The sequence below is a fragment of the Solanum verrucosum genome, unplaced genomic scaffold (assembly GCF_900185275.1).
Source record: "Solanum verrucosum unplaced genomic scaffold, falcon-dt-bn FXZP01000261.1, whole genome shotgun sequence".
Lineage (NCBI taxonomy): Eukaryota > Viridiplantae > Streptophyta > Magnoliopsida > Solanales > Solanaceae > Solanum > Solanum verrucosum.
This window is the reverse complement of record NW_026019969.1, coordinates 12,580,426-12,596,463: the sequence shown is the minus strand read 5'-3', so window position 1 is coordinate 12,596,463 and position 16,038 is coordinate 12,580,426. Positions and strand designations below refer to the sequence as shown.

General features: G+C 32.1%; 2 protein-coding genes across 3 annotated transcripts; one reads left to right on the top strand and one right to left on the bottom strand.

Annotated features, from left to right (window-relative positions):
* The first annotated feature begins 4,314 nt into the window (after positions 1 to 4,314).
* On the top strand, positions 4,315 to 9,928 carry LOC125816393 (wax ester synthase/diacylglycerol acyltransferase 11-like). Its single transcript, XM_049495998.1, has 7 exons — positions 4,315 to 4,852; positions 4,956 to 5,197; positions 8,541 to 8,613; positions 8,697 to 8,764; positions 8,844 to 9,056; positions 9,211 to 9,348; positions 9,440 to 9,928. Exons 1-7 carry the CDS (start codon positions 4,354 to 4,356, stop codon positions 9,593 to 9,595), a joined length of 1,389 nt encoding a protein of 462 aa, XP_049351955.1. The 5' UTR covers positions 4,315 to 4,353; the 3' UTR covers positions 9,596 to 9,928.
* A 283-nt stretch (positions 9,929 to 10,211) lies between these two features.
* On the bottom strand, positions 10,212 to 15,118 carry LOC125816375 (filament-like plant protein 7). 2 transcript variants are annotated; one of them, XM_049495977.1, is made up of 6 exons: positions 15,076 to 15,118; positions 14,150 to 14,257; positions 13,448 to 13,592; positions 11,503 to 13,309; positions 11,353 to 11,413; positions 10,212 to 10,777 (listed from the first exon to the last, which is right to left on the bottom strand). In XM_049495977.1, exons 2-6 carry the CDS (start codon positions 14,249 to 14,251, stop codon positions 10,361 to 10,363), a joined length of 2,532 nt encoding a protein of 843 aa, XP_049351934.1. In that variant the 5' UTR covers positions 14,252 to 14,257; positions 15,076 to 15,118; the 3' UTR covers positions 10,212 to 10,360. The 2 variants fall into 2 exon arrangements, with proteins under 2 accessions (XP_049351934.1, XP_049351933.1); XM_049495976.1 differs by having other exon boundaries at positions 14,150 to 14,264; positions 15,077 to 15,102.
* Between the last annotated feature and the right edge of the window lie 920 nt (positions 15,119 to 16,038).

The following is a 16,038-nucleotide window of genomic DNA, read 5'->3' as shown; positions in this document are numbered from 1 at the left end:
TGAATCAAAAAACATTCACTCGTTAATATAACACCAACTTTATCCCATTCAAATTATTTCATTGCACGATATTGCCCTTCAAATGGATTGGTTTAATTTTGTTCTCAAAAATCTAACTTAAGTCTAACTAGACATAAGCTTTTTAATGGCGTTCTAATTAGAGCAATTTTCACAGATAGCAAACATAAAAATCATATTTGTATGTTATAGCTATAGTTTGCATAATTGCGCTCTATAGCAAATTTTATGTTTGCTATGGAGCTTTTGATTTGTATGGTTCGCTAGATACATTAAATTTTATACAAATTGTTCAGTTTTGTATAAATTCATTTATATATTGTAATTTGTATGATAATATCTATATTTGTATAATTATAAGTGTATCTATGACGAAAATATATGTATTTGTATTTGTATATACACTTTTCTCTCACTTTATACAAACACAAACACATTTTATACATTTTATACCGAAATGACTAATTGTATACCGAATCAGATGACAAAAAATGGGATGTTTGCTGCGAATTACAAATATAATTAACTATGGCTATAACATTTAATTTGAATTAATAGTTTGTTATTTCATACAATTTTCCCTTCTAATTAACCTTTTCGGCAGGTAATTGCAGAGCCCAGATTCCAAGGCCCAAATTTACGCAAATGCTTTTAACTGAGCCCAATTAATCTCATCTGATGCCTAGGCCCAATTTTAGCTATTGTCTGGACCACTGGTCTTCGCTAGTCATTAATAGGCCTTCGATAGCATGACATCCCATTTTTCACGGATTAATGTAATTAAAAATTAAATAGGGATAAATTGTAATTTCTATTAAAACTATGTGAATCCTAAAATTTATACTTTACTAATTGGCAACATATAGCCGTATTTTATTTTCTAGACAAAAAATGGTTTTTAAAAATTAAATTTTACAATAAATTGCCCACGTATTGGGATTTTTTTTTTTATTAAATTAAATAATTTTAGGAGGTGGCAGCATGATGTCCTTTTTTATTGAAAAGTGGTTTTTTTTCTCTTCTTTCCCATACACACACACGATTCTTTTGAATGGTGTTTTTTTATTGATTATGTAAATATTTATTCAATTCTTCTTCTTCATTACTTTAAATAAAAGATGATTTAATTTCTTGTTTATTAGTTTTACATATTGAATTCTATAAAAATATTTGCCCATAGTGTCTATTTTTTCTCTTTCACTTTTAAATTCTTGATGGTTTGTTGATGTCTACCCGTAAATTTCTCTAATTGTTACCCTATGTTTGATCCCCTATTGTATTGTCATTCAATTTTTTTTGGGGTTTTAATTTTTTAAATTGAAGGTTATATCTAATTTAGGCAAAAATTTACATAATAGTAATTATTTGTGGGTATCAATTGTCATGTTTGAGAAAGTTATCCTAGGATTATTCATAAAAATGGAGATTTTGATTCTAATTTTGTGGATTCTCCATCCATAACTCTAAATTTTATAGCCATGTAAGTTCTTCTTGTTATCCGCTTCGACTTGTGTCTTTGCTATTGAGCATTTTAAATTTCATGTGCAATCCTCATTTACTGAAGAAAGATTTTGGAATGTATTCAAATTTTGAGAGAATGAATACAAGGATATGTATACATGAATGTAATGCATACATGATGTTCACGATTAAAAAAAAATCTTCAATGCAATGTATACATATTATAAGTGAATGAATACATAAAGTGTTTGATTTTTTAATATGTATACACTGGAGGGGATAACATAGCTATAAATGTATACTAATACTAAGTGTAAGAATACACCGTTCTTCTACCTATATACAATCATCAAGTATACAATTGGAATTTTTTTTATCAAGTAACGAACAAAAAAATATATGAAAATACATAATTTACGTTTTTAGGCGGTTACGTATTGTATATATAATTTTTTTATGTTTCCGTTCTTTTTGTTGTTTAGTGATATTGGTTATACGAGGAAAATAAAAAAAACCTATTAAAATGTCATTTATTAATTTGGGTCATTTTGTGTTTATTTTTTATTTGTCTATTAAATACTAATTAATGTTGAGCTATTTATTGCTAATTATAACTATCAGTTATATATATATATGTCATTTCCTCCCTTCTATTCTTATTTTTTGGCTGATTGTTTCTTTTTAAGATAAATGTTTACTAGATGATTATTTCTTTGTTTCTTGTGCTGCAATTTTTGAATCATTGATCTGAAGTTTTTTTTTTTAACAAAGTAAAAATCTTATGAGAAAAATGTTAACTCGTGATTTAAATTTTTATATTATAGATAATACTTAATAGTCTATTATTTTTTTGGTTTCAAAGATTATATTTGCACAAGATTTAATAATAAGGAAAAGAAAAATCTAAATAGTAAACTAAAATGAGACATTTGCCTGAGTCAGCCTGATTTAGTTGATTCAATCAACGGTTGAATCAATATATATTTCCACCAATCAAAACACAATGGAAGTAAAATAAAACTAAAAGCCGGCCATATGCATTGAAAAATCTCGAATATATGAATATCGTTCAACGAAAATACATAGATGGTCAACATTAGCTACCTTGTAGAAAGAAAAAAAAAATATCCCAAATTACATTTATAATCATTGCATAAAAATTAGACGATTCAGTTGATTGAGCAGTTGATCTTATATATTGTATTTTTTTTATTTGAAACTCTCTATATATTTTCTCAATCGAGCTCAATTCACAGGACTTTTTAAATACAATTACCTTCCATATGTAATCTATGAACATTATATTACAACGAAATTTATGTTATGAATATTAAAAACTAGAAACTGTTGATTCCCTTAGAAAAAAAAAATATTAGCTACCCAACAAAATCATCTAGACAGATCAAAGCAAGAACCTAAGTCACAAGTCACTTCTTTTTCAACTAAAAAAAAAAAAGACCCCCAATGAAGACAAGACATTAATGAATATTTAATTTTAGTGCAATTAATTTGGGTTTAAAAAGAGATAGAATCATTTTTTTGTATTTCTCTTAATATCGACAATCAAAACAATTTCATGTAGAGTGAACGTTAAATTCAACTGACATAAATAAAATAACATTTAATACTACTACATATTACAATATTCGCCTAATACATATTAAGTGAACTATTAAATTCAACTGACATAAATAAAATAATATTTAATACTACTACATATTACAATATTCGCCTAATACATATTAAGTGAACTATTGGGGTCTAATTCATTCTTAAAAAATATATTTAAGAATATAAATTAAAAGTTATTTTTCACTTTTATTCTTTTAATTATTTTTCTAAAAAATATAAAGTAATTAAGAATCTCATTAATAAAAAAATAAAAGTCTGAACCATTCTAATGAACTCTAAAACAAATTACTCATTTTAAACTATAATTTTCTCCTCGACAATTTATTTAATATGAAGAAGAAATTATTATTATAACCATAATTATTGTGAGAAGTCGGCGCATAATGAACCCATTTAATCTGGTTGATAGCCTATTAAATGAATTAACGAATATCATTCAACATAAATAGATGTCAACATTAGAGCTACCCAAGGAAAGAAAAATATCGAATTACATAAAATAATTTCACGAAAATAATCCAGACAGATCCAAAAAAACAACAACCTAAGCAAGACGCCACTAAGAAAAGGGGACAACTTGGGTCACACATTTGTACACCAATTAATTTGGGTAGAAAATATCCACAAAAAGTAGTTGAATTAGTATAGTACATGTGATATTTCATAAGAAAGGTTAAACATTGATTATTATTTTTATCAAACATGAGACCATTACATCGAATTTGTTTGGTAGAGTTTCTTGTATAGGAGCGAATTCATTCCGTACGCGTTCGATAAGTAGAGTTTTCAGAAGTTTTTATTTAAAGGGGTTAAAATAGAGATAAAATCAACTTTTAGAAGCTATTAAATTAGTGTTTATAAAATAAAAGTAATAATTTCAAAATAAAATATAGAATTATTGTTGTATCTCACGTTCTACCTGAAGTACTTACTCTAGAATAATGAAAAGATATTAATAACAGCTTCAATAAAGAGAATATATTTGGAATCCGATAACAGAACTTCAAATTTAACTGATGTATATAACAGAATATAATAGTAATACTATAATATTACATTTATTGGTTACTATAACTTTAAAATTATTTGTGTTATCCGACCACTAAAAAGTGATGAAAGGTTAAAAGTTTTTTTTCGTTCTCGAATTCAAATCCGTGAGATTAGTAAATTGGTTTGCCTATTTAAAGGAATGAGTTTTGTTACTTAGGCTAAAGTTTAGGCAGTTGTGCTCTGTTACAAAATATGACCATGACAGAGAGAGACGAGCCTTTGACGCCGGCCGGCCGATTATTCGTCCAGCCGGGGATGGACCAAATCATCAATTGCGCCGTTTCCCTCGACGATCCAATCGACGTTGACGCCGTCAAATTGGAAATAAGCAATTCCATATTGGTTAAACATCCCAGATTCTCGAGCATCATGCTCAAAGACTCATGTGGCCGTGAACGATGGCGTAAAACTGAAGTCAACGTCGATGATCACATCATTATTCGCCATCAACCACTCACTGATGATCCTTTAATTTCCGATGAAGATGCTATTAACGATTACTTAGCGGATCTCTCTGTTTCAACTCCGCTTAGTTTAACGAAGCCTCTTTGGGAATTTCATCTTCTCTTAGCCCATAATTCGGCCGTTTTGAGACTTCATCATGCTCTTGGTGATGGAATTTCACTTATGTCCATGTTCATGTCTTGTTGCCGGAGAGCCGATGATCCTAATCAGCGCCCCACAACTCAAGGTACTTACTTTTGTGACTATCTCATTTAAAAGCTCAGAAATAAATTTGACGGTTGGAAATATTTGTATCAGATTATTTTTTTACTTGATTATATTTTCGACAGGTGTAGGGACATCGAGTTCATCAAACAATCGGAATGTATGGAGGTTGTTGAAGAAGTTGGTGATGGTGATATGGTATACGGTAGTGTATGTTACAGAGTTTGGTTTGAGGAGTTTGTGGTTGAAGGATAAGAAGACAGCCATAAGCGGCGGAGCTGGAGTTGAGCTATGGCCGCGGAAACTGGCGACGGCTAAGTTCAAGATTGACGATATGAAGACGGTCAAAAAAGCCATCGATAATGCGGTAAGTTAATTTCTCCTACACCTCTAATTAATCGCATGCCGTTGGGGTTGGAATTTTTTATTTTAAATTGATTTAGAGTTTATTTAATAGTTCAAAACCTCATAGTATATATTTATTTTTTTATAATTATATATATCTTTAATTTATTTGATTACTAAATAATGAATTACCGATTTCATGTGACCAATCTATTTTGTTGATTTTTTAATTGTTTTTTTAAAAAAAAGTATTGTATTTAAATACACTTAATTATGCATATTTTTAATTAATTTCACAAAATATTCATTATCTCCCACCACCAACAACAAATGCTAATAATATTGTCTACCAAAATTAGAAAGATGAGAAGAAAACAGAAAAAGAGTTACTATACTAGAGTACTTTCTTAGATCAAGTGGACTTGTATAGTTATATCTATGTATAGATCGAGTAATTAAGTGCTATAAATTGGTACACTTACAGGTAGTAAGTTAGAAAGGGTTGTCATAAAATGGATTAATGTCAAGATAGATTGAGGGGTTGATTTTTAGACTTTTTTTATTAATTTTATTTCAATACTAGTGTTTATTTTTCATTAAAAATGAATTTCTAAAAAATTCTCCCTACCAAACACAAATATAAGTTCATCACACAAATGATGAGTTTAATAAATTATATACAAACTACAAAGTACATTTAATTATTATAACAAGTGTTATATCTTACTTTTAAAAGGACATATTCCAAATTTTAAGAAAGTTTACTTATACATATTCTTTGAGGATCTATTAATATAAAAAAAATTATACATATGTTTGTTCCTAGAATGTTGAGGACATAGGAACTACACGATCAGGGGCGGACCTAGGTGGACCTTAGGGGTTCACCCGAACCTTCTCGTAAAAAAATTACACTGTATATATAATGTTAAATTCTATTTTTATACGTATATATATATTAAAATGAACCCCTGAAAACAAAGTATAGGCTTAGGTCAGTGGATAAGTGGTTCAACAAATGTCCCTAGGTCACGAATTCAAATACCATGGACAACATTTTTGCCCTCCTTTAAATGCTTTGAAAAATGGAACTTTTGGGCTTAGACTTTCTTCTTCTTTTTCATTATTTTTTCCTTTTGTTCCATTTCTTCTTTTTAATTTGTTTTTGTTTAAATTTATTAGACACATTCTTTTTATTTTTATATCTATTATTCATTTTGTTTCAACGTAACTCTTTTTTCATATATTAACTTGAATAACTTTTTTTTAAAATGATGAATTATATTTAACTAGAAATTGAGATAGAAATATAATTTATTTATTTTTAAAAAGGTAAATTAGATGTAATTGAATGAAGAAACTTAAATATCGTCAACATCCTTTCAAAAATATTAATTTATAGAATTCATGAAATTTCTTTTATATTTTTAATTTTATTTTAGAGAGATGGAAACTAAACATATTTGATTTATTCATTATTTGTCTTTTTTACAAATTATGACTAACCTAGTTAATTGAACTATATGAACTAAAAAAATTTGACGATGCTATTTATTTATCTTCTGAATATGCATTATAATATTAGTAACTCTATTTTTACACTCTTTTAGAGAATCTTGACGATTTTCATAGTAATATGTGATTGAATGGATGCTAATTTAAATTTTTTAAAAAGTGAAAAATAAAGTAAAACATTACAAAATAAAAGTATAAAAAGCACAAGAAATTTTAAGAATGTTCGATAGAGTAGGATAAAAGTAGAAAAAAATGATTAATATGGTATGATAAATTAGTAAGTTAAATTTAGCATGATAAGGTAAATATCTTTCTTTCCTGTCTTGCTCCCTTTTTCATCATTTAATTTTCACGTGTTTTAGGAGTTAACTTATGTAATACAGTCGATCCACTAAAATTCTTATGAATGTATCTTTGTCCTCGATATCTTTGATTAGTTTAGTTTTTACTTTATGAACCAATGAAATATCTATGGTTGTTGTACAAAGAGCATGCCGAGGGACTACTACCCTCACCGCACACTTGCATTACCACCTGAACTTCTCCTTTATACTTTGAACCCCTGAGCAAAAATCATGAGTTCGCCATTGTACACGATACGTGTGAATTAATTATAATTACTTTCCTTCCTTTTTTCCCCTTCTCAATTCAATAGAATTTTATAAAAGAACAAACCTTCATTTATAACTTATAAGGAATTGATTCTTCCTCTTTTTTCTTCTCCGTTCATTTTAATGTAACGTATTAATTTCTTCTTTTTGTAATTCTATTCTATTTCACGTCAACTTAATAGTTCTTACCTCACGAGAAACGTGTTGATTTCCTATTCTTCTTTTTTTCCCAACCCTAGAAAATGCTTTTTTTTTTAAAAGCAAGTTGATTTTATACGTTCCAAATATAAGAAAATGACAAAATATTTTACAAAATATAAACTGCTTGTCAAGTTGTGATTCATGGCAGTCAAGTTTGAGGAAAAGTCATATGCTGATAACCACAAAAGATCACCCCAATCAAATGACGTGGCCCTATACTCTCTTTTTGGTTTCTTTTTTATTTATTTATTATTATTATAAATACATTATTATGGATATTAAATTCCCCAAATTGGACCGGTCATGGTTCTCAACCTCACCTTATTATACATATGTATTAAAAGAAAAAATTAAAAAGACTACGAGCCCGTTTGGATTGATTTAAAAAGAATAGTTTTTAAGTCAACAATAAAAAATCAAACATAAATGATTTTTAAGTCAAAAAATAAAAAGTAGAGGAGACCTACTTTAGGTTTTTGACTTATTTTAAGTCATTTTTGACCTTGTCAAACACTTCCTAATTTATTTTAAGTCATTTTAAACTTATTTTAAGTTATTTTTTATATTTGTGGAACCAAGACAACCTATCTTCCTTACTAATAATAAGAAAGGGTTAAGGGCCTCCAACGCCTATAAATAGAAGCTTCTTTCTCTATTTGGCAAAGCAAAGGGAGATATGGATCCAGCTATCACTGAAAGACTTTCTCAAATTAATCAAAGAATTCTAAATGTTGAAAATGAAAGGCGCGAACGTCAGCAGACGCTTCAGAAGTCAAAAACGAACTTAAAAGTAGATTTGACCAACTTTTAAGTCAATCCAAACACCCTCTACTTACCAATCTCGTGGTAGAAAATATTTTCTATTTTATTTGACTCGACTCATATACTGAAAATAATTCATAACCTTTAATGAATCTCACATTTTGTTTTACAGGAAATAGTTATAACCTTGATGAAAGTAAATGTAGACAAACATATTTGACTGGTACTAATAAATATGCAACTGCTTAATTGATTTCTTAATTTTGTTATTTGTAGACCATCAACGATGTCCTCTTTGGAGTTATATCATGTGGGCTCTCTAGGTACCTGGATCTGCGTTCACCCAAAGGTATATAAAAAACAACTCCTTTAATCACACATTCGATATAATAATGGTTGGGCAGTCAGTCAATTAACTCAATTCATTTGCAGCTCTGAAAGAAGGGCTTCAGATGACTGGAGTTGCCATGATCAATTTAAGAAAACAATCTGGATTACAGGTGAAATTTTAATTTTGTTAGACGGTAATAATATCAAACGTTTTTATTTTATTTTATTTTATTATTGTTATTTTTGCAGGACTTTTCAGAGTTGATGAAAAGCAAATCTGGAGCACGGTGGGGTAACAAATTTGGGATGTTACTGTTACCAGTTTATTATCACAAAGGAGGAAGTGATCCATTGCAGTTTGTAAAGAGAGCTAAAGCAATGATAGACAAGAAAAAGTTATCACTAGAGGGTCCTTGCTCCTATAAAATTGGAGACTTCATCATGTCCATTTTTGGTCCTAAGGTACACTACTATTTACTATTTTGAGGTGTCATAAAGTTAAATGTCAAAATGAATCAAGTTAATAAACGAGTCATGAACCAATGATCCAAAATGAGACTAAGAAAAGTATTTTTTTTTTTTACTTATTGTACTGTTGTGTGTTTGTGGTGTGTAGTTAGCTACCTTGCTCAACTGCAGAATTGTTAGCAATACAACATTCACAATTTCAAATGTGATCGGCCCTCCAGAGGATATCACCTTCGGAGGGAACCACATATCGTCTGTTAGAGTCACTTCTACTGCCCTCTCCCATGTAAGTTTCTTAACGTATTCAACTTTACCAGTTATGTCAATACTCCCTTTCAGGCTCTAATTGTGCCTATGCATGCTACATATTAATGCAGGCAATCACAATGCACATGGTGAGCTATGCAGGAAGAGCTGACATGCAAATATTGGTGGCTAAAGATATCATCCCAGATCCCAAAGTTCTAGCCAAGTGTTTTCAGGATGCCTTACTGGAAATGAAGGAAGCTGCTCAAGCTGTTGCTAAAGATTAAAGGATTTAACTTGTACACATCGACAGCGTAAAGAACTTTTTTTTTCTTCTTACACTATCATTGTAGTTTAATGTGTTACACTATATTGTTTGCCTTATTCATCTTATAATGGGAAGTAAGGTATATATAGTTATCTTTTTAGGTAAAACTTAGTGATTTACTCATAAAAATCAATCAATCAAGTGAGACAAAGGAAGGGGATATGTAATTTAATGGTACAGTTACTTGTAAAAAAGTTGAGACAGAAGTTCCTGACATTCTCTTTGTTGCTATTATTGGACTGTAAATTACTCCTAATGAATTGGCACATTCATTGAGGCCTCTTTATGAGTATTCCATTTTTCTTCCTTCCAAATGCTGTTCTGCTCTTCTTGATTCTACAAAGTGATTGATTTACTTTATCTCTTGCAACACTAAGTAACGACGACGACGACATACCTAGTGTAATACCACAAGTGGGGTATGAGGAGGGTAATAAGAGTGTATGCAAACCTTACCCCTACCTCGCAGAAATAAAGAGGTTGTTTCCGATATACCTTCGGCTTAAAAAAGGTTCTTGCAACATTAAGCAAATGATCAGAGGCTTTTATTACATAAGTACATACAGAGCACACTAAAAAAAATCCATGAAGGTAAGTAACTGAAGTAGTCAATATCCAGGCAGCAGATGCATACCTTACAAAAAGATACATATATCTATGTACATAATGTGTTAATCAAACCAAAAACTGCATACTGAGAAGTAAAAACCCGATTCTTGCACGACTAGAAAGCTTCAATGGCTAAAGGAAAGGCTCTTTTCTTGCTTCTACCATACTTCTTCCTAAGCAAAAGTTTCCTCAGAAAATTCACCCCTGGCTTCTTGCTTGGCAAAATTACCATAGTTCCCATATTGGGAGTATTAGCTTCAGGCTGTGGGCTCTGCGTCGCGAGAACTGTATCAATGGTTCTTTGAGGTTCTTCTGCGTTGGGAGAGTCAAGGTTCTCCTTTTCCACGTCATCCTCAGTAAGCATCCGATCGAGTAAAGACATGTGTTTCCTCATTTTCTTACTGCTGGCATTAGTGTCACCAACTGTATTTTCAGTTGGAGGCAAAGCTAGGGCCTTAATTTGCTTTCCTAGGTTCATTATAGTCTCTTGACACTCAGCCAACTTTGCAGAGGCAGCATTTATCTCCCAGCCCTGCCAATTTGAACAATCATTTCTCTACATGACACAGTAGATAAGTACAAAATAGCATTCTCCGTGATTCTTTTCATTGGAAGTATCATTGATAAGGTATGGAAATAGTATTAATGCAACCAATTTGTAATCATATATAGCACGGATTTATTCATGGGCTAGCAATTAGTTATTAAGTTCGACAAATTATAGCAGTCCCTTTAACACTTAAAATACTACCACTAGTTTTAGGCCTTTGGCAATCAAATTAAGTTTTAAGCCCTTACTTGATCTTGCATAATATATCCATAGCAGTGCTGCTACTTACGGCATGCAACAGTTGACTGAAATCTATTTTGAGTGGATGCCCAATATCATACAAGTTCCAATACTCGGTCACTAAATGCTTCAGCCGTTAAGGCAGCTAAAGAACTAAGAGTTTACTAGGGTTGAGGTCACACATATATAGATGACAGAACATGGAGAGGAAAACAATGTCATCGCTGCCTATCGGGGATGGGGAGGGCGGAATGGATGTTGTAACTAGACAAGAGTGACACAAAAGAAAAACTCAAATTGGCAGAAGAGGAACTCACAGTTTGCTGGAGCCCTTTTTCTTGATTCACACCATCCACAGAAATTGTTTTGCCAGTTAAACTGTCAATCAGATATTAGAGAAGTTAGACCCTTTATTCTTTAAAGAACTAGTACTAACTAAGGAATACAAAGTGACAAGTGATGCATACCTTTCAAGTTGGAGTTGAAGCTCAAGACAAGTTCCTTCCAGCTCTTCGCAACAGTGACTTCTATCTTCCAATTCTATTTGAAGAGAAGATAGCTTTGAAAGCGTTTCATTTAGTTTAACTCTAGTCACACTAAGCTGGGTGTCAAGATCATCATTGATTGATTTCTGATTTTCAATAAGATCCTCCATCATTCTTTTGGATTCTTTGGCTGTTTCCAGTTCAGCTTGTAGGCCTTCAATAATTTGTTGTGATTGCTGAAGTTCACTTGCCAAGTTTTCGCACTTGTTCCTCGCTACCTGTAGCTTGACTTGTACATCATTGTTTGAGGACTTCATACTGTTCATCTCAGCTTTCAGTCCTTCATTTTCTTCTTGGAGGATAGGACGCGTCTTCTCCAGTTCGGTTGTTGAACGTTGCATCTTAGGAGATGTCACTGGAGATTTCCAAGTAATGTAACCACTGATGGGAAGCAGTTCAGAATGACCTGCCCAGGTATGTGGAGGGATTACATTGTATGAAGCAACTCTAATGTCCTCTATCAGCTCATTGGCGCCTTTTTTTGAGACACGGCTTTGCTCCATGATTATTTTCAAGATATCATGAAGCCAATTGGAGGATCTCTTCGCCATTGCTTCATTTGAATCACCTGGTCCCACTGGAACTAGTTCCTTACCATTTGAGTCCGTCTGATTTCCATGTGTTTCTATTCTCGAGGAGTCTGATAAAGTGAGACTTGCATCTGAGGGAGGATAAGAACTCCCTATTGTAGAATCAACAGCAACTATTGCAAGTTTCTCCATTTCAACAAAATCATCCATCAGACACATCTCAGAAACCCCATTCATTTTTGAGCAAACACTTTCATCTCTCTTGCTCGTGTCATAACTTGATATTGAGGAAGTTTCATATGATAGTGGACTAGCCAGGGCCAGCTCTTTGGAACCCTTAAGAGAAGAAACTAATCCAAGATGATGCCCACCCTGGCGAATCTCAACTTCTTTCCTAGCTAACAATTCTTTCAAAACTCTGTTCTCTCCCTCCAGATTGCACATACTTTCGACCAAACAATTTATCTCTTTACGGAGAATGTCATGATGGCCTTCCGGGGCTCTGTCCTTAGGAATTAAACTTCCAGTTGGAAGATCAGACTTCCTCCTCCTAATGACAGTCTGATTTTTTTCTTGCATTTCAATTTCATTCTTAACCTTTGACAATGCAACTTGACCTGGAAGCCGCTTGCGAGTTAGAAGACGCAATCTTTGACAATCTGCTTCCAATTTTCTAATTTTCTTCACATTCTCAAGATGCTGCTTATGTGAGGCGTCCAAAGAGCGGTGGCTGAATTCCACCTCTTCATTCCGAATATGGAACTCCCTCTCAAGCATCTGAAATTCGTACCTCAAGAAAGAATTTTCTTTCTCAACAGAATCTAACCTCGACATTAGTGCATTAAACTCTGCTTCCGCCTGTACACCGCTCTTGGTTAGTTCTTCAATTATCTGCCCTTTCACAAGAAGGACCTTATTCAGATGACAATTCTCAAGAGTCAAATTAGCATGCCTTTTATTTGTTTCTGCTAATTTTTCCTCTAACTTTTTGAGCGCCTTCTCAAATTCTTTTGATGTCCTCATTTCAGCATCACGTATTTTTTGCTCGTCATCTTCCCTGAGAGAAGCTAATTGCTGCATGTGATCTTTCAGGGCTGTGTTCAAGTGCATTATCCTTTCATTAGCAGCTTCTCTCTGGTGTACCGCTTCATCGAGTTCCTTTTTAAGGCAAAGTACTTCAGCTTCGGCTTTCTTCTGACCTGAAATAGCGTTTCATGTCTTAGAAGTAAACTAGTTCATTTAGAATTGAACTTTAAGCTTAAGAGAAACGGAGAGAACGTAAACTGAGAAAAATGTGCATGAACAATACTGGAAAAACGAAGAAACAAAGTTGTTACCTGCAATAGCTTCTTGTTCCATTTCTGCAGCCTTTATCAATTGTTCATCTTTAGAATTAGACTCACTGAGCGCGGTTGCTAACTTCTCATCTAAGATTTTTAATGATTGCTCCAGATATTCGGTTTCATTTGGAACTGTCTGTTCCTGAACACAGTCAAAAATGTTTTTAAGCAAAGTGGTCTAATAGAATGATACAATAGTAGAGGTGTCTGCCTCTTCCAGCATAAAAGCAAATTGAATCAAACCTTACTACTTTTGCGTATAAAACAAGGGTAATACGGATTTACACGTTAAAGAACTTGCATGAAAGCAACTACATTGGAACTTTAAGACGTAATTAGAGCTAAGACCTTTGTCACATTAAAGATAAATATGCTTCAACTACTATTATTAGTACTTAACCATGATTAACTATCATGTGTATTGCAGATGATCTTAAAATAATACTTACTACTCCATATAATATAAAGTATACTACTAAGTAATATCTTGCTAGGTTCCTAATGTTAACGTCGTCAAATAAATCGACCAAGGAATAGCAATGTTATAGAAAACCCAGAAATCAATTGGGAAAAACTTAAGCCTCTTTTCCTACCCGTAGGGCGTGCAAATTGTCAAAATTATCCACAAAGTCATGTACAACAATATGCAGATGCAGTTTACTACGAATTATTCACGGTTACAAGACAATGTTTAAGTACCTCTATTCCATTTCCTTGAGCAGGATGATCAGATTTGGTGGTTGAAACAATTGTCTTCTCTGAAGATCGCTTCTTCGGCCATAACCATGACTTTTGGTCCATGATTTACTGTCACCATGAAATTCAGTAATGAAATGTTTTTAAGAATTTCCAGAATAAAAAACAAAAACAAATAATCGAATTTCAGTCCTTTGGCTTCTTCTTTATTCATTTATGAGGGCACTATAAAAGGCTATGGACAAACAATTAGAAAAATAAATCTAAATTACTACTAGTATCAGTTTTTGCAAGTTTCACACTAAAGGGCATTTAGTTCAATTCATTGAAGTTCGGCTTTAGACCACCCATAATATTGAGCCGCCCAGGTAACTTTCTTAATAATCAGGAAGTTAAAATTACTCAAGTAAGAAAAACAAGGGCAGTCCAAGCTCATTTTCTCCGATGCCCCCAACCCCAATTTTCACAAGGTGACAAGTTTCCATTTTCAACCACCACCCACCCCAACCCCCTTTTTTGGGTGTGGGTTGTCAGAGTAGAGAGAAATTTTCAACATAACATTAACCCCCCAAATTCATAATCTTGTTTTAGCAAAAGTGAAAAAAACAGAGAATAAAAGGCAGTCCTACTGTAAAATTCATTCTACAGTTCCATAATAAATACGGACACAACAAGAAATAAACATTTAAAGAAATAAGAAATGTGAATTTCCAACAAGTTTCATAATCTTGTATGAGCAACAAGTTTCCATTTTCAACCACCACCCCACCCCTTTTTGGGTGTGGGTTGTCAGGGGAATTTTCAAAATTCATAATCTTGTTTTAGCAAAAGGCAATCGTACTGTAAAATTCAACATAACTACGGACAGAACATTTAAAGGGGAACAAAATATGCAAATGAGAGTAACAATGAAGAATAACAAAACTCACCAAGAAGCTCAATCTAGCATGCACCAGTCACTGATAATGTAACAACAGAGTATTCTTGAAAGTAACGTAGTCACTACAAACAAGAAGAAACTTATATATATATAAATAAAAAAAGAGTAGCTGTGAAAAAGTGGAAGCACAAAAATTTCCACCGACAAGTTTACACACTTGGGAAGTGAAATGAAACAAATACAGTATATATGTGGGTCACCTTCACTTTGGCACAAGGGTTAAAAAGTAGAGTGAGATAAAGTTTTAATTGGAGGGGCCATGTATGGAACCATTTTAACAAACAACAGTTGTTGCTCTCTAATAATGTTACTCTTTCAAGACATGCAACGCATATACACTACTGTACTAATTTCTCCATTCAATATTAACCTTACATGACAACTACACTCATAAATTCTACTTTTATTTTGTTGCTCCTGATACTATCACAAGATCTTTTAATTCTTTCGTAACATACAACTTATCAAAAAAATACACGATAAGAAACAAATTCTCACATTATTTACTAATTTTTCTATAGAGACAAGTATTGAAAACTTTTCTAAATTCGACTTCCCTAAATTATTAACGGTCTTAAAAATACTCATCTACTTGACTAATTAAATTTAGCTAGCGGTCTCAAACTCTTGTAAAAACATGTGACTCTTAATAAAAAATCGAGAGAAGTGTTGAAAACACAACTATACTTGGTGAGAATTTGTGAAAATAGTCATTCAACATCTTTTTATCTAGTTAATTTTGAGGATCATTTAAGCAGTAAATATAATTTTGTAATACTTAACCTTTAACGAGTAACACTTTACAATTCCCATCAGTAATAAGCCTGGGAGGCAAAATAGGCAATCTATTTTCACTTTTAATTCTTTACATATTGAGTAGTTTGTGACATAAATAGAGGTCAAGATAATTGATTGTTGCATAATAATTTTGTCCCTATATGTTAATACTATA